This window comes from Arachis ipaensis, chromosome B10 (assembly GCF_059453495.1).
Source record: "Arachis ipaensis isolate K30076 ecotype BB chromosome B10, ASM5945349v1, whole genome shotgun sequence".
Taxonomy (NCBI): domain Eukaryota; kingdom Viridiplantae; phylum Streptophyta; class Magnoliopsida; order Fabales; family Fabaceae; genus Arachis; species Arachis ipaensis.
The window spans coordinates 31663162-31690436 of NC_142435.1; the positions used below are offsets into that span (position 1 = coordinate 31663162).

At 36.9% G+C, this 27275-nt stretch overlaps 2 protein-coding genes, 1 long non-coding RNA gene, 1 other non-coding gene and 1 pseudogene across 4 annotated transcripts; 2 read left to right on the top strand and 3 right to left on the bottom strand.

Moving 5' to 3' along the window:
• On the bottom strand, window positions 1-568 carry LOC148579592 (uncharacterized). The gene is made up of 3 exons (XM_088501418.1): window positions 414-568; window positions 233-323; window positions 1-90 (listed from the first exon to the last, which is right to left on the bottom strand). The coding sequence occupies exons 1-3, from the start codon at window positions 566-568 to the stop codon at window positions 1-3; spliced, it is 336 nt and encodes a 111-aa protein (XP_088357544.1).
• Window positions 569-14399: 13831 nt separating this feature from the next.
• LOC107621934 (uncharacterized) lies at window positions 14400-15234 on the bottom strand. The gene is made up of 2 exons (XM_016323900.3): window positions 14715-15234; window positions 14400-14461 (listed from the first exon to the last, which is right to left on the bottom strand). The coding sequence occupies exons 1-2, from the start codon at window positions 15232-15234 to the stop codon at window positions 14400-14402; spliced, it is 582 nt and encodes a 193-aa protein (XP_016179386.1).
• Window positions 15235-19506: 4272 nt separating this feature from the next.
• Window positions 19507-19578, top strand: TRNAE-UUC (transfer RNA glutamic acid (anticodon UUC)). The gene has a single exon. It is a non-coding gene; the product is annotated as a tRNA-Glu (tRNA).
• A 177-nt stretch (window positions 19579-19755) lies between these two features.
• LOC107624096 (4-hydroxyphenylpyruvate dioxygenase-like) lies at window positions 19756-21567 on the bottom strand (annotated as a pseudogene).
• LOC148579594 (uncharacterized) lies at window positions 20126-24511 on the top strand. The gene is made up of 2 exons (XR_015907082.1): window positions 20126-20649; window positions 23639-24511. It is a non-coding gene; the product is annotated as an uncharacterized LOC148579594 (long non-coding RNA).
• Window positions 24512-27275: the final 2764 nt, after the last annotated feature.

The window sequence follows — 27275 nt, forward strand, 5'->3', positions numbered from 1 at the left end:
TTAATACGCAAAACCATAACCCAAACGCGTCATAGGAACCTTCTCTCTCAACCCGAAATCACCGACAACCGCAACCTCAGCTCCAAGCCACTTTTGCAGTAACCACAGCAACTCTAATTGTGACATACAACAACTAAAACTATTTCTTATAGTAATTAACGCCACAAAACTTCAGCATATGATAACAGAGCAGCGATTAAAGGTCTCTTCAAACCAAAAACGGTTACCGTACTCGAGGAAACCAAGAAGCGGCAGCACCAGTGGCGGTTCCGGCAACACCAACGCCACAGCCGGTAACCAGAACGACGGCAACACGCGATAAACTCCTAGCACAACCAGCCTTAGCAACAACTCTCATGGCAATGGAAAACTTAACAGATAAAGAAGCTGAAGCAGGGTTAGAGCTTACTAACATAGAGGACTCAGCGGCTGTTTTCGGCGACAGAGGCGGCGGCAGTGTTTTTCCGGCGACAGCAGAAGTAGCAAGAACAACGACAACGGCATTAACCAAAACAGAGCATGATCGGAATGAGTGGCAAAACCCTGGAACAGTCCCGGCTAGCTCCATTAGCGGCGGCTTGAACCCTTTTCTGACGGCGGACTTAGCTTAACAGTGGCTATGCAGCGGCTTGAACGACACCCCAAAGCTGGCAGTAGAGACGTTCCCTCTCCCTCAGACCAGATCGGCGGCTGATCATCCTCAACGGCAATGGAGATGTGACGGCAGCGGCTGGGCTCGTTAACGACGGCGGCTACAAAAGGGGTTGGCGACGACAAAGACGGCACAGACAGCGGCAGCGGCGTGAAGCTCCTGGCGGCATCTTCCTCCCTTGCGCGTCTCTGCTCCGGAAGTGGGCTAAACGGCGACGACATGACTCCACAGGATGCCAACGCTCCTCGCATGGTTTTGGCAGCAACTTCACGGGTCAGCGGCGATGCGGTTAGGTCGCAGCAGCAGCGTGGTGACGGCGCGAGCAACTCTTCCCTCTCCCTTCCGTCTCTGTTCGACGGTGCCAAGCTTTCCTTCCAATATCCGTGGGTGTGTGCTGCGCAGGAAAGAGGGTGAAGAAGAGGCTAGGGCTGCGCAGTGAAGATAGTGAAGAGGGGGGGGGGTTGGGGCTGCGCAGCGTGTTGGAAGATTCAAAGGGGGATGGGTATGGCAAAATTAGGGTAATATGGAAAACCAAATTTTTAATCCAACAAATTATATCTATAAAAATACCATTTAATCATTAATTTACAAATTTATTTTCAAATAGATACTCTAACTCAATAACTGGAGATAATTAAATTAATTTCCTTTAAATCATAAAATAAAATTTAAAATCTAATTATTCAAACTAAAGCGGATAAAACTCTCATTATTTTTCAATCACTAAAGTTTTAAATCAATAATAAGAAATACTCAATTAATATATAAATTTCTGAAAATTATATTCTCGAGTAAATAAAATAAATCATTAAATAACAATATTTAGTTTTTGAAAATTCGGGGTCTTACATCCTACCACACTTATAAAAATTTTCGTCCTTAAAATTAAAGTAATACATAAGATAATACATAGTCTTAGTACTTTACTCTTAAATACTTTTTAGAAGAGTAATGAACCTTGGTGTATATATATATATATATATATATATATATATATATATATATATATATATATATATATATATAAGTATTCAAATACCGAACTACCATAAGAATTAAAGATATTTGTAAAGTATGGTGTAAGTCAGAAGATACAAGATAGGCTCGATGCAAAAAGGTTATATAGTTTCAAGTCTCTACAAAAATTTGAAGGGACAAAATAGGGTGCAAATCAAGATAGGCATTCACAAAGCAAAGTGGTAGTTAATGTGGTAAAAGGCTACAAAGCATGCTGGTATTTAAACAGCGGACATAACGTTCGCTCACAGATCTCGTACCCGCTTCAGAGCTTCAACTTCCCAATTTCATCAGTCACTTTACAACTCCATACCTGGTCACAAGTGTAACACCGCAAACTCTTTCACAAGGAATAAAACCCCCACAACTCCTCATAACGTTGTATACTTACCACTCCACCTTTTCAAGTTCACGAACTGCATTCTAAAGAGACTACCGCTTCACTTGTTACGCCTAACGGTCATGCGTGACTCTAAGGCAATCCTCGAGTGTATTCAGAAGAGTACTAAACCTTAGAGAAGGACAAGCGATAAGGACTAAACTCGCAAGAACTTGAAAGGATTGTTGGATCACAAGCAATCAAGGGTGTACAAGAAATGAAGAGTGCTGGGAAGAAAATACACTTTAAAAATCTCAAAATAACCCCGAATCAAAGAAGTATGATAAGAACGATAAAAGAGAAGGTAGTGTAGTAGTTTGAACAAAAATCAAGTTGAGCCAAGAAGTATAGGGTTTACAAAAAGGAATATCTCAAACCCAAGACAAAGCTCACAGAACTCAAGAGCACAATTAAAAATACTTCCGAATACATTGTTCATAAAAGAATTGAAAACTTGCGGAAAAATCACTTCACGGTCTAAAAGAAAAGTTAAGCAACAACATCCTTCGAGAGAGTAACAAAAGCATAAACGTGGCTTTACTTTAATACAATTTTATGTTGAAGTAGATTACGTAGAGTTTTAAAACAAATGAACACAGGTTTGGCCAAGAGCTAAAATACTTCCTCAAGTATTTTAGAAAGATAGTTAGGTGCACAACTTAACCAAAAGTAATCATAAAACTGGGAAGAAAATCAAATGCTAGTTCAAAAATTCTCAAAGTTCATATTCAAACAAGCGTGTATGAAATTATTGAAAAGACGGAAGAAGAAATTAAACTCTATTTAGAAAAGAAAATTCGAGGTAAAAATTTGTTTATAAGTTAGTAAAGGACATAAGTGGTGCGTTGCAAACAGACAGACTTCCGATAAATATGGAAACTTTCTAAAACTTCATTTAAAATGGTGCATGCCAACTTCAAAACAACTTTGTCAAAAATTGAAGGATGGTTTCAATTACAATCAAGCAACAGAAAAATTTAGTTTGGAATTTTCTTCAAAGAGAATTCAAAACTTCTTTAAAAAGTTCAAAACAAGACTCCAAAAGTATACTTGAAATCACCATCTCAGAAGGACATTCAAGAAGTTTAGGATGTAGTTAAAAAGGAGTCAAGCCATACAAGAAAGGATCTTAAATCAAGGGAGTTCAAACAAGGTCCACTAGGCATGAGACATCAAACAAACTTTCAACTGTTCCAAAAGAATACCAAAAGTCATAGGAAAAGACAACTCAATCGCTAGTAATTTCTCAAGAATAAATCTTTGACTAAGAACTCTGATAGAGACAATGAGAGGATAAACGATGCACTAATTTAAAATGAATCAAGCTGACTCACATAAGAAGGATATTCACAAGAGAGGGGATACCAAGATCAATGGTAATGTTCACAAGATGTAAAAAATTAGTTAAAAACAAAGTCAAGTATGACATCCATAGAAACAAAGACTTAAGGAATTAGTCCATGCTAGAAAGGAAAGATATGAGCCCAATATTTTCAAAAGAACAACAATTGCATAAGCAAATGTATCATGCTAAATTAAATTCGATTAAAAATGAATTAGGCGAAAATTGTCAAACGAAGATCAACCGGAATAAAGACGAAAATCCTTTCTTTCTAAAATTTTGAAAAATACCTAAGCACATAATCAAATAAAGATATGCATAGGAACTGTAGTAAGGTTATTTGAAAAATCAAATTGTATTTAGAGTAAGTATAATTCTTTAAACGAGTAGAAGATCAGGTGAGGTACTAGAAATAAATAGTTTTTTAAATTGCATAAGAAATTTTCAAAGTTTTATGTAGATGAGTGTATATTGAACCAAAAGTGACTTTATAAAAATTCAAAAATTGATTATAAATATAGCCGAATAAGAGAAAATTATGAATCATAATTTCTTCAAAAAGAGACCCGGAATAAGAACTTAAAAAAAGCATGCGGCATCAAAATAAGATCAAAATCATATAGAAAAATACATGAATCCAGAAGAAGGGTTTAAACAGAGAAAGACAGATACATTAAGGATTTCAAACAGGCATATGCAATTAGGATCAAACAAGGATGCATATGAATAGAGGAATAGGGTTGAAAAAATCAAACTACTTTTCAAAAGGATTAGCAAATAAGAACTTCAAGTTAGGCTATGAAAGAACAAGTGACTTGAACAGAATTCAAGACACATAACTGAATAACCTCGAGAAATAGTTTCTAAAGTTCCCAAAACCCGCGATTCACTTTACCCAAAAACTCGTATATCATCTATGATAATCCATTAGTACTTTCACATACATAATTCACTAGTATTAAGCCGGCCAAACTTAATATCAGGAATTATGCAATGCAAAGCTAATGGCATTAATCAATAGACCGTCTTGTGCATAAATCTCTAATTCTTGTTATCTGAACAAGACCTATTACATGACAAACGCTCAGAGTATGCAATTGAAGCATAGTCGGTCCATTCATCAGGCTCTATAGAAAAGACCGCTCTGATACCATGATGTAACACTCTAACTATCAAAATGTCACGCTTCCGGCCACGACACTCTAATAGCTCGGGTATTACGACGATTCTTGTAATATTTAAATACTAAAATATGAGCCTGTTTAAAACTTTAACAGAATCTTTAATAAACATACATTCATACTTACAATATAAATTACAATACTCACAAAAATTTCATATATATATATATATATATATATATATATATATATATATATATATATATATATATATATATATATATATATATATATATATACATATACGTATACATACATATTAATTTACAAATATCTCATATCAAAATCCTATCCCTCTTACAAAACTTGCAAAGCTAAAGGTGAGGGAAATATAAATACTAAAACAATACAGAAATATCGTCTAACAGAAAAGAATTAAGCTCTTTCGAACTTCATCGTCTGTAACCTGAAAAAGAAAAGACCTGTAGGGGAGTGAGAACATCATCCACGAAAGGGTTCTCACTATAGGTTGCAGAATTACTATAATAGGATACGCAAGATAAAATCGTTACAGTGATTAATAACCGCTTTATGTATTTTTTCAAAAAACAAAGGTCTACTATAAAAAGTATCTGAAATCTTTTCTGAAAGAGGAAACGGTTCATTTCTTAAAAATTCAAAAGCCTTTCAAAAGGTTTATCTATGCTGAACCAGAATAGTTCTTCATACTTTTCCAAACCAGAAACATCAACCAGACATGGCTTTTGGCCCACCTCATGATCAACCACGCCTCTAGGCCCAAACAACCCAAACAACAACCAATCACCATAGTCCAACAGAGTCTCAGTCGCAAACACAAATAGGAAAGTTCAAGCACAAACAAACAGTTACTGCAAGTAGAACAATTAGCAGTTAATCACAAGTAATCACAAAGGCAAACCAAGTACAATATGCACACCCACACAATATCACATAGATGCATATGATGAATGCCTGTCCTAGTGGCTGATGATATCATCTGTCGGTTATAAAGCCAACCCGACAAGTCCTGGTAGCTAACCATTGGACTGTCCCTCTGTCGTGCATCCCCAACTCGAGTTGCTCACAATCATAATCATAATTCACATCCAACACCCTCACTGGTGTATATTCACGGGGGCGAGCTCATCTAGAACTTTCACAGTGTCTGGCCACACTTACGACATAGGGTCAGCAGAGTATCGAGTCTCAACCTGGATCACGTGGTGGCTAGCCACTGCTTCTACCCAGGGAAACTCGTATCTCAGATAATTGGAAGTGCAACAATCACAATATCAGTAACTCAGCATGTATGCATTTATTCTCAGCCATAAATCAACATTCATCTCAGCCATCCGACTTAAATTCATGATTCATAGTCAGCCATCCGGCTCATAACATATTCCACAATCAGCCATAATTCATTATCATACACAGCCATTCCAGCTCATAACAAAATAGCACTTCCACCATCCAACATCATCAAATCCATAAAATCATTATTCAAGCCATAAATCACTTTTTCTCAATTCACTTCACTTTGAAATCAAAAATCAATTCTTTTCAGCCTTGACTTTAAAGTTCACATTCCTCAAATCATCTCAGACTCATAAGCCACCTTTACTCAAAGTAGGTTCCCTTTTTAAAACAAAGCCACCCTCGGCATCCTCTTTCCAAAACTTCCAAAACCATGACAAATTAAAGATCTCTTTCAAAATATTCAAAATCATCCATCCAACAATGGGATTTTATAACAAAAGTTCCTCGACAGAGTCTCAAGTCTTTAGGGGAGAATAACATAATTCATTTCATCAAATTCGTTTAAAATCTTTAAAACTTTGGATTCCTTATTTGAATAATAGAAGTAGAATCTAAGTCAAACCGAGTCATGTAGTCAATTACTCTGAACACATTTTTAAGACCATTTCTTTTACTTAACCAAAACCAATTCCATTTCCATGATTAAATCTAAAGTGTTTCAAACTGCTCAAAGATTGTTTAGTCTTGAAAACTAAGAATTCAAAGAGTGCTTTAAACTTTTTCCTAAAACATTGTAAAAATTAGACTTATCAATAAACTTTCAAGTTGTTTCAAAGTCATTGAAACTCCTTCGAGTAAAACCTTTTAATCAAATTAAAGAAGAACATAAACTCTTTTTATCTTTAAAACAGCCCTCAGCATAAACCTCTTTCTAATGACTTGCACCCAAAAACATAATATTTTTCTGTAGGAAACAAGGCTAAGTCATAATTCTCTTTTCAATAATTCTTTTCGAAACATAATTTCAGCACTTCCGCAATTACTTCAGGTAAAGATAATAAAAGTCTCAAATTAACAATTCCCCAAGTAAGATAGTAAAGGCCTTAAATCCATAATTCTTCAAATAACATTTCAAACAAAGACTCAGATTCTTTAGAAATTTCGGCAGCACCTCCCTTAAATCTTGGACTCTGCCACCCTTTTCGGGTCCCAACCAAACAAATCCACAATCCTTTTCAACGGTCCAAAATCCAAAACCAGTTCAAAAGCAAGCTAAATCCAACAGTTATGTCATTTTCATATCTCAAGAAAACCGTTTCAAAAATCAAATCATTATCAACCGATTAAACTCAATTCCAAAACTTTAAAGAAACAGTTCAGCAACAATTGATTTATCAAAACCAAACAATAATCTAATCAAAACATATAATCATATTCATCCAAAGTACTGGTGCACGAAATTGTGATCTCAGGCAACGGCGCCAAAAACTCTGTACGCACGTCTTAATAAATTGTTTTTCATTCACAACTTCGATACAATTAACCAGCAAGTGCACTGGGTCGTCCAAGTAATAAACCTTACGTGAGTAAGGGTCGATCCCATGGAGATTGTCGGTTTGAAGCAAGCTATGGTCACCTTGTAAATCTCAGTCAGGCGGATATAAAATAGTTATGGAGTTTTCGAAAATACATAATAAAATAGGGATAGAAATACTTATGTATATCATTGGTGAGAATTTCAGATAAACGTATAGAGATGCCTTCGTTCCTCTGAACCTCTGCTTTTCTGCTGTCTTCATCCAATCAGTCTTACTCCTTTCTATGGCTGGCTTTATGCAAGGACATCACCATTGGCAATGGCTACTTTTGATCCTCTCTGGAAAATGGTCCGATGCGCTGTCACTACATGGCTAATCGTCTGGAGGCATCACCGTTGTCAATGGCTGCATCCCATCCTCTTGTGAAAATGGTCCAAATGCTCTGTCACAGCACGGCTAATCATCTGAGGTTCTCGATCATACTGGAATAGGATTCACCCTCCTTTTGCGTCTGTCACTACGCCCAGCACTCGCGAGTTTGAAGTTCGTCACAGTCATTCAATCCCAGAATCCTACTCGAAATACCACAGATAAGGTTTAGACTTTCCGGATTCTCATGAAGGCCGCTATCAATCTAGCTTATACCACGAAGATTCTGATTAAGAGATCCAAGAGATAATCATTCAATCGAAGGTAAAATGGAAGTGGTTGTCAGGCATGCGTTCATAGGGAATGATGATGATTGTCACGTTCATCACATTCATGTTGAAGTGCGAATGAATATCTTAGAAGCGGAATAAGTTGAGTTGAATAGAAAAACAGTAGTACTTTGCATTAATCTTTGAGGAACAGCAGAGCTCCACACCTTAATCTATGGAGTGTAGAAACTCTACCGTTAAAAATACATAAGTGAAAGGTCCAGGCATGGTCGAATGGCTAGCCCCCAAAACGTGATCACTATGATCAAAAGATGGTTCAAAAGATCATAAGATGTCTAATACAATAGTAAAAGGTCCTATTTATACTAAACTAGCTACTAGGGTTTACAGAAGTAAGTAATTGATGCATAAATCCACTTCCGGAGCCCACTTGGTGTGTGCTTGGGATGAGCTTGAATGTTACACGTGCAGAGGCTCTTTCTGGAGTTGAACGCCAGGTTGTAACGTATTTCTGGCGTTCAACTCTGGTTTGTGACGTATTTCTGGCGTTTAACTCCAGACAGCAGCGTAGAACTGGCGTTCAACGCCATTTTACGTCATCTAAACTCGGCCAAAGTATAGACTATTATATATTGCTGGAAAGCCCTGGATGTCCACTTTCCAACGCAATTGGAAGCGCGCCATTTTGAGTTCTGTAGCTCCAGAAAATCCACTTTGAGTGCAAGGAGGTCAGAATCCAACAGCATCAGCAGTCCTTCTTCAACCTCTGAATCTGATTTTTGCTCAAGTCCCTTAATTTCAGCCAGAAAATACCTGAAATCACAGAAAAACACACAAACTCATAGTAAAGTCTAGAAATGTGAATTTAACATAAAAACTAATGAAAGCATCCCTAAAAGTAACTAGATTCTACTAAAAACATACTAAAAACAATGCCAAAAAGCGTATAAATTATCCGCTCATCAAGTACCCAAACAATACATAAGCCTGGTACAATCACTAAAAGTATATAATTCTCACACCAGTATCCATTTATAACAATTCCAAATATAAAATAGCTCTTTAGAAAAGCCCCTACCTCAATACGCAAAACCATAACCCAAACGCGTCACAGGAACCTTCTATCTCAACCCGAAATCACCGACAACCGCAACCTCAGCTCCAAGCCACTTTCGCAGTAACCATAGCAACTCTAATCGCGACATACAACAACCAAAACTCAATCTTATAGCAATTAACGCCGTAAAACTTCAGCGTATGATAACAGAGCAGCGATTAAAGGACTCTTCAAAACAAAAATGCTTACCATACTCGAGGGAACCAAGTAACGGCAGCACCAGTGGCGGTTCCGACAACACCAACGCCACAGCCGGTGACCAGAACGACGACAACACGCGATAAACTCCTAGCACAACCAGCCTTAGCAACAACTCTCATGGTAATGGAAAACTTAACAGATAAAGAAGCTGAAGCAAGGTTAGAGCTTACTAACACAGAGGACTCCGCGGCTGTTTTCGACGGCAGTGTTTTTCCGGCGACGGCAGAAGTAGCCAGAATAATGACAACGGCATTAACCAAAATAGAGCAGGATCGGAATGAGCGGCAAAACCTTGGAATAGTCCCGGCTAGCTCCATTAGCAGAGGCTTGAACCCTTTTCTGACGGCAGACTATGCTTGACGGTGGCTGGGCAGCGGCTTGAATGACACCCCAAAGCTGGCAGCAGAGGCATTCCCTCTCCCTCAGACCAGATTGGCGGCTGACCATCCTCAAGGGCAATGGAGATGTGATGGCAGCGGCTGGGCTCGTCAATGACGACGGCGGCGAAAGGGGTCGGCGATGACGAAGACGGCACAGACAGTGGCAGCAGCGCGAAGCTCCTGGCGGTGTCTTCCTCCCTCGCACGTCTCTGCTCCGACAGTGGGCTGAATGGCGACGACACGGCTCCACAGGACGATGACGCTCCTCGCGCGGTTCTGGCGGTAGCTTCACGGGTCAGCGGCAACGCGGTTAGGTCGCAGCAGCAGCGTGGTGACGGTGCGAGCAACTCTTCCCTCTCCCTTCCTTCTCTGTTCGACGGTGCCAAGCTTTCCTTCCACAATCCGTGGGTGTGTGCTGCACAGGGAAGAGGGTGAAGAAGAGGCTAGGGCTGCGTAGCGAAGATAGTGAAGATGGGGGGTTGGGGCTGCGCAGCGTGGAGGAATGTTAGATTGGAAGGGGGATGGGTATAGCAAAATAAGGGTTAGGGGTAATATAGTAATTTTAGTAAAATTAGGGTAATAGGGTAATTGAAAACCAAATTTTTAATCCAACAATAATATCTATAAAAATACTATTTAATCATTAATTTACAAATTTATTTTCAAATAGATACTCTAACTCAATAACTGGAGATAATTAAATTAATTTCCTTTAAATCATAAAATAAAATTCAAAATCTAATTATTCAAACTAAAGCAGATAAAACTCTCATTATTTTTCAATCACTAAAGTTTTAAATCAATAATAAGAAAATACTCAATTAATATATAAATTCCTGGAAATTATATTCTCGAGTAAATAAAATAAATCATTAAATAACAATATTTAGTTTCTGAAAATTCGGGGTCTGACATCCTACTCCACTTATAAAAATTTTCATCCTCAAAAATTAAAGTAATACATAAGATAATACATAGTCTTAGTACTTTACTCTTAAATACTTTTTAGAAGAGTAATGAACCTTGGCAATATATATATAAGTATTCAAATACGGAACTACCATAAGAATTAAATATATTTGTAAAGTATGGTGTAAGGCAGAAGATACAAGATAGGCTCGATGCAAAAAGGTTATATAGTTTCAAGTCTCTACAAAAATTTGAAGGAACAAAATAGGGTGCAAATCAAGATAGGCATTCACAAAGCAAAGCGGTAGTTAATGTGGTAAAAGGCTACAAAGCATGCTGGTATTTAAACAGCGGACATAACGTTCGCTCACAGATCGCGTACCCACTTCAGAGCTTCAACTTCCCAACTTCATCAGTCACTTTACAACTCCATACCTGGTCACAAGTCTAACCCCCGCAAACTCTTTCACAAGGAATAAAACCCCCACAACTCCTCATAACGTTGTACACTTACCGCTCCACCTTTTTACGTTCACGAACTGCATTCTAAAAAGACTAACGCTTCGCTTGTTACAAAAAGGAATATCTCAAACCCAAGACAAAGCTCACAGAACTCAAGAGCATGATTAAAAATACTTCCGAATACATTGTTCATAAAAGAATCGAAAACTTGCGAAAAAATCACTTCACGGTCTAAAAGAAAAGTTAAGCAACAACATCCTTCGAGAGAGTAACAAAAGCATAAACGTGGCTTTACTTTAATACAATTTTATGTTGAAGTAGATTATGTAGAGTTTGAAAACAAAATGAACACAGATTTGGCTAAGAGCTAAAATACTTCCTCAAGTATTTTAGAAAGATAGTTAGGTGCACAACTTAACCAAAAGTAATCATAAAACTTGGAAGAAAATCAAATGCTGGTTCAAAAATTCTCAAAGTTCATATTCAAACAAGCGTGTATGAAATTATATTCACAACTCTCATAGTTCTCAATTTTGCATCAACACTAGCCGTCATTTCCTCCAAACACTAAGTGGAGGTGGGGTACTCCTTTGAAAAGACAACAATAGAAACCTTGAATTCCTAACAGTAGTAGAGGAGTGTAGTGCAGCGAAAGAAGGAGAAGAAGATGATGAAGAACGAGAGAGACAAAACAACAGTAGCAATGGTGGGCAGCAACAAGCACTTTCTTAACAACCTAATCCAAGTTAATCTGTTTCCTCTATTTTCACACAATTTGGCCAGAACCAATATGAACAATTCAGAGCATGCTCCCATCATGGCCATTCAAATCAACTGCTTCCATTGCGAAGGAATTGAAATTACACTCTGCGCCTCTCACAAGCTTGGCGACATTTTCACTCTCATCAACTTCGTCAATGACTGGGATGCCATCACCAACCACCACCAAGATCAGAACCACCCATTACCCTCTCCGTCCTTACTGGACACTAGAATGTTCGTTTTTTTCTCAAGGAGACCGATCGGTTTACCAAGAGAAACCCTACTTTGGTCTCCCGAAATTGGTCTACAAGAGGTTCGTGTTCGAAGCTTCCAAAATCGAAGCCCTCAAAGCCACGATTGCACCAATTCATCAGACAAGATTTGAAGCAGTGGCAGCACTAATTTGCAAGTGTACGGCTTTTGCACTAGGGTTATGTCCTAACTCCTCGTTGTTAAGCACAGTTGCGGTGAATCTCCACAAGAGGATGGATCCTCCTGTTCCAAGCAAGACCTTAGGAAACATGATAACTTTCTTCATATTTGGCCATGGTGGTGGTGGTGGTGGTAACGGTGGCAGTGGTGGTGGGGGAGGGTAAGGTACAACAGCACACCATGAATAATTTGGGGATGATGGTAGCAGTGGTGGAGAGAAGGACAATTTGTGATTTTTGAATAATTTTTTAGAGTTTGGATACTTTTGTTATACATAAGGCATCTTCCGTGGTTACAAGTGTCGTTTCTTTTCTACATAAGTGCATTTGTCAGCGTCTGTATCTTTTATGGGTACATATGGTAATTTATTCTTTAACAAATACTAGCTAATTCCCTTTCTTTTTAATACTAAACGTATTGATCTCCTATGTTTTAGCATTCACCTTTGCTAAATACGATCACCATACATCTCACAAACATTGATGACACTTTGAATGATTATGGAAAGGAAAGCACCTACCATTTACATCTTTAGAGGGAGTGGACACCTATCAAGTTCAAACCAGGTGAGCAACAGCATTTCATTTTTGAAAGAGAACATTATAATCAGAAAAGAAATAACCAATAGCTCCATACAACAACAATAAAATCTTATCCCATTAGGTGGGATTTGGATCTTCTAAATTTTGGATTTTACTTTAGACGGTAAAATGTGATCTCTCGCTATTTATTTCATAGGTAGAACCAAAAGAAATATGAGAAAGAAACCATTCAATGGTGAGAGATCACACTTTACTCTCTCAAGTGAAAATCCAAAATTTAGAGGATCTAAATTCCACTAGATGGGATCGATAGAGCAATATCCCAATGAATGAATTCATCATCAATTGCTGCTACAAACCTTTAAATAGAAAACAAACTGAAGTTCACCAAGAAAGTAAACATAAAAATGGTGAACGAGCAAATCAAGTAGTCCTTTGATTAACAACAGCAAACGAATTTCCTATTTAATGGCCAACCTTACTTTATGAATTTAATGAAAAGGGATGAAAGCATTCGTAAAAATGATAGTTTCCCAATCAACACCGATGCCTTGTCAAGGAACCTCATCACCAGATCTGTCACCTCCTCAGTTGTAATATAAGTAGCAACAGGCTTGGGGTTTCAAGAAAGTCAGCAGCCTAAACAACCACAGTCACAGCATTGAGTTGATTTGCAAATTAACATGGAGGATATCAAAAGAGTAGAAAACTTTTGGAGCATGTACACTAACTAGCAAAGGAAATTTGCTCCTCTCGAAGACAAGAATGAAGCAGATGGTCAATCTAACAATGAGAACCACATACATCACGATACACACGCTACAATGGATAAAATTCAGAACTTTCCATAAATCGAGTTCAAAACCTAGGTGGATTCAGATTAACTAATTAAGTGACATATCATAAAACAATCACTAGAATCATGGGTCATCCAAAAGCATACCAAATAAAATTCGTGCTATGTTGCATATAATATGAAGAACAAGAAATAGACGGAACATGACAAGAACAAAGAAACCAACCTCGTACAATTCGGAGAGCATGTCTATGTTATTCTTGAGGAATTCTGTGATCCAACCTCTGAAATGATCCACAACTACAAGTCCCTCCTTGATCCAGCGGGAACCATATATCTTATGGAAATCCCATACCTTATAACAGAAGTAAATGATCAATGAGAGTATAGAGCTATCAATGTTCACAGGGATCTCAGTCCACTAACCACTACACCTAACACAACGTCTTAAAAACACATATTCATCAACGACAACACTCTTATCTATCTTCAAGACCTTTTCGTCTCGGCTTCTTAGGGAGACATAAGCAAACTGTAGACGTTCGTCGCCCCAATATAGAGAAAGGTAGACTTGACTGAAGTCAGGGGACTTCATGAGAGTCTTGAATTTATTATGATGGTCCCTATCCAAATCCCCAATCTGAATGAATCATATTCCAAAGTTTTAACAAGAAACCTTATCCAAGCCTTTAAATAACTTGATGTTATTCAATTCCTCCAGAATGGCTCTGCCACGTTTGTTTTTGCTAGCCATACCACAGAAATAGTGAAATATTTCACTCGACAAATTGTCATTGAGGTGGCCACCATCCTTACGCTTTTGCACCTCTCTTATTGATTCCAGCAAGTTTGGGATCTGAAGATCTTGCGTATCCTAGAGGATCCAAAATAATAATGAAAAAGGGAAATCAAATGTATCAAGATTTAAGAGTTAATAGGGGAAATGATTTCTCATTGAAGGAATAAGCTTATAGCTATAGCCTACACTACATGCTTCCACAGGTTCCTACAATAAGTCTAATTGAAAACGAAATTCTAACCAACTAACTAATTACAGCTAAAACTGTAACCCTTACTAATTATTTCTACCATTAATTAACGACATTTAACAGAATGCAAAATCTGACCTGTTGCAAATTGAATAGAATGTGGCTGTTCCGGTTGAAAAAGGCGGCGGACCAGCCCTCGCAGTGGTGGCACCTGTGTCGACGGCCTCCTGGAAATGGCGTTTCCTCTCCAAGAAGAGGATGACCTGAGAGAGGATATAGCTAGAGACATCAGGCATAGGATCACTCCATCACCGTCAACCACCACCAATCCTTCTTCAATAGCATTAGCGTGGCCCTTCAAAACACCACATTCAGTCTTAGCAACGCTCTGATGAAGCCACAAAGGTTTTAGATCTGTCATACATCTTATTAAAAACTTGTACGAGCTTTGTTTACCACTTTTGTACCAATCGTAGAGAGAGAAGCAGAGATTCTTGAATTCGTTATCCTTCGCAAGAGTGTGAAAATGATCTTTCGCAAGCTGATAATCATTATAGCGCAAAAGATACTTGTCCTTGATAAGAGAGAGCTCAGAAATGTTTGGTTCCCTAGGTTTATGAGAGAAAATGAGCCAATCACTAAAAGGCTTGACAAGCATTCTTGCTATAGAGTCTCAATTGCTTCAAGCGCAAAAATTCGCTAATTAGTTCTTCCCGTAATACAATTCCAATGTTGCTTACATCACAGAAAAAGTTGAACAACATGGTCTCCCTGGATTGAAACGACAACATAGCCGCATCATAATTGTCCATCAATATGATAAAGTGCAGAAGGAAGAGGAAAAGCCAGCAGACAAGCACACATGATTGACCGCTATAGAACTGAATTAAACTTAGGTCCGTTTGGAAACTCCAAAAAGCTATCTTTTTTGTAGTTTTTGACTTATAAAAAGTTACATTAATAGTGTTTGGTATAATTTTTTAGATAAATTTTTAATTTTTCAAAAAGTTATTTAAGAGCTTTTGAAGAAGTTAAACAATGTGACTTCTCCTATTTTCAAAAGCTATTTTATCACTCCTATTTAATGCACAACTTTAAAACAATGATTTCTATAATAACTTTCCAAACACAAAATAACTTATTTAAAAATTATTATTAATAAAAGTCCTTATATTTTAAGCTCCTTTTTCAAAAGAACTTATTTAAGAAGTTTAGCCAAACTGGCCCTTACTGCTTCTTCACATAGAAAGAAACCAAAAGTTTGCAATGTTGTGTCTCTTTGGTTTCTCATTGGCCGGTTTACGAGGTTTCTTAATCTTGCGAGGTTCAAATTCAAACCGATTTAAATTAAACCGTTTGGATTCTATTTTATGCAAACCGCTTGATCGGATAAGATTTTGGATCTATTTCTCATATCCAATCCAATCCAATTCAAACCGCAATGCTATAATGTTATTTTTTTATTATCATATTTATAATTTTACTTATAACATATTCAATTTGTTATACATCTTTATATTATTCGTGTATTGTTATTATTTAATAAATATTTTATATTCAAAATATAATTTATATATTTTAACTAACTTATAATTTTATTTCTATTGTTATGTTATCGTTGGTTTTTTAAGATATTGTTAAAATTATTGTTTATTATTTAAAATTTAATGTTAAGACTTGTTATATATATATATATAATTTAAAAAATCGCAAATCCAATCCAATCCATACCGCTTGAAATTGAATAAGATTGGATCGAATTTTTTTTATAAAAAATCATCCAATCCAAATCACACCGCAAGTAAAATTAATGTTCAAATCGAATAAATTTTTTACTCAAAACCGATCCAAATCCTACTACAAATATCTTAATCTATATGGAAAAGGGACCACCAGCGAAAATCACACTAATCCCCCGAGTTTGCTGTTACTCAAATTTCTGGCAAGCACAACGCTAACATGACCACCGTATTTTGGTGACCTGGCAAACCACCCCCCAAACCTAATCCCTCCCTCCCAACTCAGACTCCCCCTCCATCTCCCTCCCCATCGTAGCCCTCTCCCTACCCAACGCAACCCCTTCCCCCTCTCTCCCCATCGCAACCTCCTTTTCCTCTCCTTCCCCACCGCAGCTCCCCAACGTACACTCTCCCTTCCTTTCCTTCTCCATCGCAAGCGGAGAACAGTGTCGTTTCCATCATCCACCCCGTTCACACAACAGCATCGTTTCACTGCCACTACCACAATGCCTTTTATTCCCCCGCCTCTCTACTACCGTCACTCAAATCTTCCCCCTTCTTGAGATTCAGAGGTCTTCTTCTTCTTCTTCTTCTTCTTCTTCTTCTTCTTCCCCCTTCTCTGTTTGTTTGAACTCAAACTGTGCATCATAACAGGACAAAGACGGAACATGTTCATCCAAATGCAACCTATACCGTATCTTTCGTCTCTGATGTTCTATGCTGGGAAGCCTGTCATGGAAGTTGGAAGCGCCGACTTCCCAAACGCGCGGCTATGAATTCGCCTCTCGCTAAATCAATCTTTGGAATTGATGGTATTCATGTTTGTCCTCTAGTTCAATTTGATTTTGTAGCTGACATTTTGGTGAATGCGCGTTTGCGATTGGATTGCAGGGATTACTAGGGTTTTTTTCGGGTCTGATTTTGTTACTGTGATGAAATCTGATGATTTTTCTTGAGAGTTGTTGAAGCCTGAGATATTTGCGGCCATTATGGATTTCTATTCCTCTGGTTAACCGTTGTTTTAGGGGAGGGAAAGGGAAGGGGGAAGTGTGTTGGGGAGGGAGAGAAAATGGGGGTTGCGATGGGGAGGGAAGGGGAGGAGGTTGCATTGGGTAGGGGGATGGTTGCATGGGGAGGGAGATGGAGGGGGAGTCTGCGTTGGGGAGGGAGGGATTAGAATTGGAAGTAGTTTATCAGGTCACCAAAATATGGTGGCCATATCAGTATTGTGCTTGTCAGAGATTTGCTCCGACGAGTTCGGGGATACGCTTGTCAAATATTAAAATCTTTTAGCGACCATTTTGTCAATAACAAAAGTCAGGTACTATTTTGTCAGTGCCAAAATTTTTAGAATACTGATTTAATGTTTACCTCTATTTTTTTAATATTTAGAATACTGCATTTTAATTCGGTGACTGACCGACACTGTATTTTGATGTGTTTTTAGGACGCTATAAAATATAGATTATGTTAAGCATTTTCAATTTGACTAATCTATATGGTTAAATGTTATGCCAATATACTATCATAACCGTATCTTGCTTCTTTATTTTTCCTTTATTAACTATATCATAAGCATTAACTACTTAGTTGTTATGAGTATTTTATGTGTTGATTATCATATTATTATATTAGTATTTATATGTTTTACACTTTTAAGTTTTAACCAATATCTCTTTTTTTGTCGTTATGTGTATATTATTATTTTTAAAAAGTCTTTGACAGCCAAAATATAATTGTCTAAAAGACAATGCCTTACGCTCTAATATAAAGTAAATTGTGTTTATTCTAAATTTCTAAGCTTTTTATTCTTTTTTCATTGATTAACTTAACAAGTAACTGAATTTTTTGATAAGTATATAGTACAAATTATGCATGATCAATTATTGAGCATCATTTTTCGACATGTTGATGAAGTTATTAAGGACATGACTGTTACCAACATTTTAAAAAGAAGAGAAAGCCAAATCGTATATTCAAGAAACAAATTGATCAACTCTATCACTAAAGTAAAAGGTACACGTGAAATTAAATTACAATTTAGATTCTAGAAAAGAATATTTGGATTTTATGTAGATAATAATAACTAGTGAATAACATAGGAAAGTTAATCTTGGCTCTAGAACAGTAATATGCCTTGGTGAATGATCCAACCACAAGTGATGAGAAAATTAGACTCAAGGATATAGTTACATTCATTTTCAAGTTCAGAAGCAATTTAAACTACGGCTTTACATTGTTATGGTTAATTTAAAAACTAAACCTGTTTTTAGTTAACAAAAAATTTAGTTATGTATTTATTTTTGATTGACTGTTTACTCTTTATTTAACTTTCTCAACCTTACTTCTCAGAAAAGTGCAATCAAGTTATGTAATTAGTTTCATTTATATTGTTAGTTCCATCAAAAAAATATTACCTATTAGCTATGATGCACGGACATAAACATTGAATACATACGACATGGGATATGTCAACACACTAATTTTAAAATTTTATAAGATATGGAACACACATATATATATAAAATATAAAGTATGTTTTAAATAAATCGTGATAATATTTAGATATTTTATTGATATTAAAATATAATATCTTATTTTAATTATATAAAATATTTAAAATATTTTTTTTGTTAATAAATAATAATATATACGATTTCTAAATTTATTTCAGAATATAAGTTAAGAATAAGATTGGATATACTAACATATGATGGTATTTAGGTGTGTCCAAATGTGTTTAGTAAACATTTTTTTAGTTTTACTAAAATACGGTTAGACACAGCAGACATGCGTATCAAACGAGTATTGATGAGTGTCGTGTTCGAAATGTGTCTGATATATAAACCCGGCAACTCAATAAAGTGTTCATTACTTAATCAAAGTCCAATATAGTTGAAGCCTTACAATTCTACGTTAAATAAGTGTTAAAAGCTTTAATAAGAGGTTTTAATAATAATTATAAATTTATAATAGATTTGAATATGAATAAGGTATTGCAAAAATCTGAAATATAAAATACACAACGTATATAAATATAGGGTGATAAATTGTAAATTATTGTATGTGTGGGCGACTGGGTGTAATATCTAGTCTTCCCAATTTACACCTGTGAACACGATAGGAATTATCTTTGAGCAATTGTTTTTCAAAATTCTTCACCAAAACATTTGCAAATTTAATTCAATAATTCCGTTGTCGTCCAGCGGTTAGGATATCTGGCTTTCACCCAGGAGACCCGGGTTCGATTCCCGGCAACGGAATTTATTTTTTCTGCATGTATATGCATCGCCAATGCTACCCTATGTCATTATCAAATTCCAATTTTATCGTCTCACTCTTCAACAATTGAAAGCTAAAAGATATTAAAATTCAAGCAAGTTAAGATTTTAACATCACTTTTAAGGGCAATAGTCCTGAAGAGAATATACTTTGACCAGTTAAGTACCAAAGATTGTTTGTATCATTCATGCACAACTATATGGTAAATAATACAAGAAGAAAGGAGCATAGCCTAAGTGACTGTGTAATTGTGTTGCTTTATCTATGAGCTTTTTTATTATTGGATCTCAATAACATAGCTTATTTAGTCACTGGTAGTTCTCATTTTTCAGGCAAATTGCAAGGGACAGAATCCCATTATGCAATTCTTCTACTTTCCAAAGTCATCTCATATTCTTCAATGGATTTAAAAAGCTCATAGAAGTTGCCTTTTCCAAAACCCCCACATCCACCTTTTTGGTACACCTTGCCTTCTTCATCCTTGAGCATGCATCCAATTCTCTGAATTATCTCTATAAAAATGGTTGGCCTGCAAATTTAAGACAAACAAGAACCAATCATCATTCATAGCATAAATAAGAACAATATCTCAAAATGATTATAGTTGGTCAACTACTATATACAGTCCTAGATTTCAAACATAATTATTTTCATTTGAAATTGGTAGTCGAAAATTTTGAGATCATTTGACTTGACTAAATTATAGACTATCAACTTCAGGCAAAGACCGCAACTAAAATGCGCCGCAAATTGCAATTGTGATTCAATAAAATTCACTGACCTATCACCAACAGGTTTGGTGAAAATCTGAAGCAGAGTCCCCTGATCATCTCTATCAACAAGAATCCCAAGCTCCTCACTCTCCTTAATCTGCTCATCACTCAGCACATCACCGGCACGCTTTTGCAAGTTCCGCTAATACGTTGGCGGCGGAGACGGCATGAACTGAAAACCACCGATGAAGCTTCTCTTCCTCATCTCCCTCAGAGTTCTGAATATGTCTTAGGAGACCAAGCCAAGTGCTGCAACCCTGCACCTTCGTTGTGCTCCAGGTACGTCTCAATCTGGCTCTTCCTCTTTGTTCCGTACACCAGTTCGTTCAACGGAAGAAGAACCATCTCATAGTTGCTCGCAAGAACCACCGAGTTCAGCCCTGACTCACTCGTTCCAACGTCCTCCGCCGTAAACTCAGCGAACTCGTGGAATCCGGTGAATTTCTTCTAGTAATTCACTGCCGGCGCCAGATCCCGCAATCTAGCTCCGGGAACGACGAATCAGCCTCCACGGCTTCGAATCCAGGGAGGAACCGTAAGCCAGGATTTCGGTCAGATTCTCGGGTCGGGTCGGAGTAGCTGATGTAGCGGAGAACGACGTCGCCGTAGAGTTGAACCTCGGCGAATCCGACGCTGTTGTCGAGGAGAACCGCCGGAGATACAGGTTCGCGCCATTGGCGACGCTGGCGGAGAAGGCGGCGGAGACGTCTTCCACCTCGATGGTGACGGCGCGGACGGCGAGGCCGTGTTTAGCTGCGAAGGAGTGACAATCGGAGGCAGAGAAGGAGGGAATGGCAGCGGAGGCATCGCCGCCGGAGATTGAGGCGGAGTAAGGGGCGGAGAAGAGGAAATTGAGGTTGCCGGAGCGGAGGAGGTAGGAAGCATGAACAGCGTTTTCGGTGGATAGGTCGGATTTCGCTACGATTGGCATTCTGAGACCCCAAGAGAAGCGGCTGGCGGCGTTGTTGCGTCAGTGCACCAGAACTCCACATGGTGGAACCGGATTACCTTGAAGCGGTCCGATTTTGGGTTGGTTCGGACAAAGTTTTTGAATCCGACCAGCTTAAAACCCGGTTCGGGGGAAGATGAGGAAGCGTTTTGTTGCGTTTGGGTAACCATGACTGTGTGGAGGGAATGTGATGGAAAGTGCTTCAAGTTGAAGGTGGTAATGGTGTTGATAAAGTGCGGGAATGAGGAGGGAGGGTGACACGTGGAGGGTGTTGGTTGGTTGAGAGGGTGGGAATTATGGGCTGGTTATGTTGCGAGTTGCAATATGTTACTGCAGTAGCCCAGGGGGGAATCCCCCCCCCCCAAATTTAGTTTTTATTTTAAAATAAAAAAAAATTAGTCTAGTCCTTCCTTTTTTTTAGGAAAAACTACCATTTGTACTCATAAACTTTACAAACACTGACAAAAATATCCATGGAAGAAGAAAAGTGACTTTGTACTCATGAAAAAACGTCATTAAAACGTTAGCTCTGTTAAGTTAAAAGTCAACATGGCACGTTAACTGCTTACCTGACTTTTGATTTTTAATTTGAATTTTTTTAAGAACCTTATAGAAGAGAGAGAGAGAAACGTTAGAGGCACTTCGCGCCATTCCATCTTCTTCCCCACCACCCTTATGCATGCCCTAGCAGAGAGAGAGAGACGTGAACCACTTACTGAACCCGACGCCACCAACCAATCCGCCCAACCGCCTCCGTCCGCCCAAAACACCACTGGCGACCAGCATCGCCCAATCCTTCTTCCATTTTCTTCTCCATTTTCCTATTTCTTCTCTCCTTTTCGCGTAGTCACTCTGTCTCTGCGCGAACAGCCCCTGCTTCGCATCTTCCAGTCCGACGAGGAACCAAGGGCGGCGAATTTTTGTGCCGATGCGACCGCCGCTCCTCCGCCTCGCCCAATTTCTTCGTCCTTCCCTCTCATCAGCGTAGGTTCAATTCCCTTTCCCTGCTTCCCTGTCTTTTTTCTCTTTATTTTTATTACTTTTTCATTCTGTTTTAGTGATCTGGGTAGGTTAAGTTACATGATTTCTGTGTTTTGGAGTGAATGTGTTTGCTGTGGCTGAATTTTCTGGGTTGTTTGATGCCAACATAGAACTAAACACGCTGTCTGAATTTGTTGCACACCACATGCTCGATATATCGCCTGAATGAAGTTTTTTATTTAAACCTTATATCTGATCAGCATAGGACTTAAGTTTTGTTTTCATTAGGCATTTTAATTCACAAATATGCAGTTTTCTGAACTTCGTGATGATGATTGTGATTAAACTTTAGTTATGCGCTAGTTGAATGTCCTTGTTGAACACTAAGTTATCTATATGTTGTTGTCACTCAATGAAGAGATACCTACCTAACAAAATGTAATTTAGTAAATTCTTCATATTTTACACAGTTGAAAACAATACCACCACCACCATAAGATAATTATAGTTTTCAGGAGACATTTTTCTGAAACATTCACTATTTTACACGGGTTGGCAGCAAACATAGCCTATTACATATTCCTCACCAAACATCATAACATGTATATCTCAAATCATTATTCTATAAATCAATAAATGAAAGTTGAAACCCCATTTTCCATGTAATAAATAATGGAAAGGATTAAGGGATGTATTGGGCTTATGAATGCAGTTTAGCTAAAATTTCAAATAATGTATAACTAAAATTTTACTAATTCTCAATTATTCTAATAAATTTAAATCATATCTTTTTTATTGTGTAATAGATTTATAGAAACAATAGTCATTTAATTATTGAGTGAATCATATTTTATAATTTAATAATTAGAAAAGTCATAAACATTGTCCAAACTTTTTCGTGAATCAATTTTAGTGAAAATAGACAATTAACTTTCCCATGAACCATGATTTGTTCATTTAGTGGTAATAGACATACCTACATAATTAATAAGATTTACATGAATAATAATACTTTAAGAAACTAATTATCACGTTAATGTTTGAGCCGTAAGTCGTTGTTTATCAAAAGTTTATCTTCATTTCCTTTCTTTATCTTAAATATTTTTTATTTTAAATTTTTATCTATTGTATAACTAAAATATTTTTATCTATTTTATCTTAAATATTTTTATCTATTGCAGTTTAGCTTCTCTTATTACTTGTCTCAAATAAAGTGCAACTGTTTTCTGAACTTTTTGATGATGATTGTGATTAAACTTTGGTTATGCGTTAGTTGAATGTCCTTGTTGAAATAGTAGGTGTATTGATATGGACTGTTCATTCTTTTTTTATTGACAGAAATGGCTACCACGACGCATATCACATTAATAATACACCATAGAGATAGACTTGAAAGGGGATCGAATGGCAAGTTGTGTTATGCAGAAGGTGAAATTACTGAGGTGGAGAGAGTTAACATGGATACTCTGAATGGCTTCTTCATTAGTGACCTACTGAAAGATATTGGGTATCCAATCATCTCTGATTTCTACTGGGGACAGCCTGGAATGGAAATTGAGGGTGGTTTGAGGCTTTTGCGACTTGACATGGATGTCGTTAAGATGTATGAAGCTGCTGTGGAGAATGGGCATAAGATTGAATTATACACAGAGCACCCAATTAGCCATACCACAACCTTCTGTTGTTAGACCTACATCACCAACTAACCAACCGCCTCCAAGAGTTACCAGACAAACAATGCATGGTGCAAGTCGAGAGACCACTACACGATTTATGCGATTCATGCCAACTCCACCATCCACAATTCAAACACCAGGCAGATGGTCAGTACCTGGGTTCTGTCCACCAACAGGAGCATCTTCAAGTGGCAACAACAACGGGATTTTTAGTGGCAGCAGCAACTCCACACCCAACAAATAGGATTTTCTAGTGTGAATTTATTTTTTGATGAAGTACTTACTGTAATGAGAGCTCTATGAACTCTTATATTATGGTTTTTTTGTAACTTATGCCTAGTAATTAAACAGCACAACTTGATGCTTTCATGTTCATGGTTTGTATTGGTTCTATTAGGTACATTTGATTTGCTACTGCTACATCAAACTCATACCCTCGTTTTGAGGCTTTTGTTGATAACTGCATATGAGTAAATTACTTCAAGGTTTATTATAGCTTATGGAATGAATATTTAGTTCCATTTCCAGGTTACAACTTTGCTATTTATTTTACAATACCATGTTTCTGGCTATATTAAGATAAATCACGACATTTATATTTCTTTTTTTGTCAAAATTGAGTTAACTCCAATCTAACAGATATCAAATACATTAACAATCATGGACATTAATGTCATAACACAACTTGACTTTTTCCACAACAAGTGAAGATAGTAACAGAGTTTCGAAGTTCATCATCATCGAGACCAACCAGCTTCTAAGTTCATCATCATTGAAACCAAAAAGCTGCACAAAAAGACTCCAGGACAACATACACCATAAGCACAGTTACCTATTGATTAATTGGAGTAGATTCAGCCCTACACAAATCAGTAAACTCAAAAAAATAGTTATAATCCATGACCTAATAATTCTAATTTCACCCTGGAGCTTCCCTATCTTTAACAAGATCTTCACACTATTCTCTTGAATCCCTCTTCTTTGCCCAGTGAGATTGACCTCATGGTTACCATAGGAGCTATCTTGATTTTTTCTAACAAGGGCTCTTGCCAGTCCCTCCCATCCTCTGTCAATCTCATCCACCCATACAAAATACTTGCAATCCATCATCTGTAGTGTGAAAGGGAGGAATAAGGAATCATTCACAATAAGTTAATATGATCAGAAGCACAAAAACAAAAAGACTTACCTTCCATAGAGGACACCTTACGAACCATCTCCCAGGATTTGTTAAGGTTCCAGATTGTAGCAACACCACACCCTGTCCACAAAAGCATCTCCCAAACAAAGTCTTCTCTTCATCCTTCTTGGAAGATGAAGTCCCTTCTTCGCTGATGCTTCCATTCGAAGAACATTGGTTACCTCTGCTTCTCCTAGACATTCTAGGGTTTTGAAATTGAAATTGGAGAAACAGTTGAGGATAAATTAGGGAAATGAGTGATGTTATAACAGTATATTTATTCTTGGACACGTTAGACTGCTGATTCAAAGCCAGGTAAGCAGTTAACGTGCCATGTTGGCTTTTAACTTAACGGAGCTAACGTTTTAATGACGTTCGGGTACTATCGACAGACGGATCCAGCCTTTCATGGGTACTAAGTCACTTTTCTTCTTCCATGGATACTTTTGTCAGCGTTCGTAAAGTTCATGGGTACAAATGGTAGTTTTTCCCTTTTTTTATTTTCCAGCCCTCCCCTCTCTTTTTGTTCTATCTTTTCTAAATCCCCCCCCTTTTAATTTCTAAAAAAATCCAGCCCAGAGCCGCAGGTACATAGAAGTAAAGGGGCAATCGCCCCCCAAAATTTTAGTTTTTATTTTAGAAAAAATAGTTTAGTCCTCTCCTTTTTTTATTTCCCAGTCCCTCCTCTCTTTTTGTTCTATCTTTTCCAAATCTCCCCCTTTAATTTCTAAAAAAATCCAGCCCAATAGTCCATTTTCTATCCTTTTTTTATTTCCCAACCCCTATCCCTTTTTTTAATTCTCAACGTACAATCATTCCCCAATTTCCATCCCCTTTTTTTTATTTTTCAGCATACAACCAATCTCTCCCTCTTCCCTTCCCGCCCTGGCTTTCCAAAATTTCAGGTAACAACTTTTTCTTTTTTTCTTTTTCTTTATCTCTTTAATCTTCTTATCTTTTACAGTTTTACCTCTTTGACTTTTATTTTTTTTGTTTTTTGCAGATTAAAAAAAAAAGATAATAGTTTAACAAGTGATTTTTCACTCTTCTTTCTAAAAAAATGTTCTATTTTTATTCTTTTTTATATATTTAGTTATTTACTTAATTAGTTAATTTATTATTATTTGTTAATTAAGTTTATGTTTTTATATGTTAGTTTGTATATTTAGTTTTTTTTATTAGTTAACTATTTAATTACAATTTTATATTATTTATACTAGGATGCTAGTATTATTGTTCTGAATTTTAATATTTTATTTTATATTGAAATATAATTTTTATATTTTATAAAGATTTAGACTGTAATTTATATTTTTTGCTAAATATATTTTTAATTATAGGAACTTATTTGGCCATTTGAATTATGAGTAAGTTCAAAACTATTGATACATTTTTTAAAAGAAAAGATCAAGAGAATGAAGATGCTTCTACTATTACTACTCCAATACTTGAGGGGTCATCAAATTTCATTACTTCAAGTTCTTCATTGAATAGCTCAAAGCGTCCACGATTTCTTCCAAATCAACTGGATGTTTTTCGTTTGGAAAGAGATCCTGGAATGCGACCAATGATTTGGAAGTTTTCTCCAAATAAAAGAGATGAAATCTATCGGGCTTATATTAAAGTTGGGCCAAATCAACCAATTCTTGATAATTATCCATTTTCTGGTGATAAAAGTCATCGTCGCTTTCAAGCTTCATGGTTTAAATTGTTTCCATCTTGATTAGAATATTCTATAAAAGATGATGCTATATATTGTTTTTCGTACTTTCTTTTTGCTAAGAAACCTTCAATCAATACGGGTTCAAATACTTTTATTGAGAATGGTTTCAGGAATTGGAAGAAAGTAAATAGTGGAAAAGAATGTGCTCTTTTGAATCACATTCGCAAAGGTCCTAACTCATTCCATCATAAGGCTCTGAAATCATGTGATGATTTGATGAAACAATCACAACATATTGATAGACTTCTTCATAAGCAAACATAAGAAGAGATTGAAAAGAATTGAATTCAACTAGGAGCATCTATAGATTGCATTAGATGGTTGACATTTCAAGGTTGTACATACAGAGGACATGATGAAAACCAAAGTTCAAGCAACAGAGGTAACCTTTTGGAA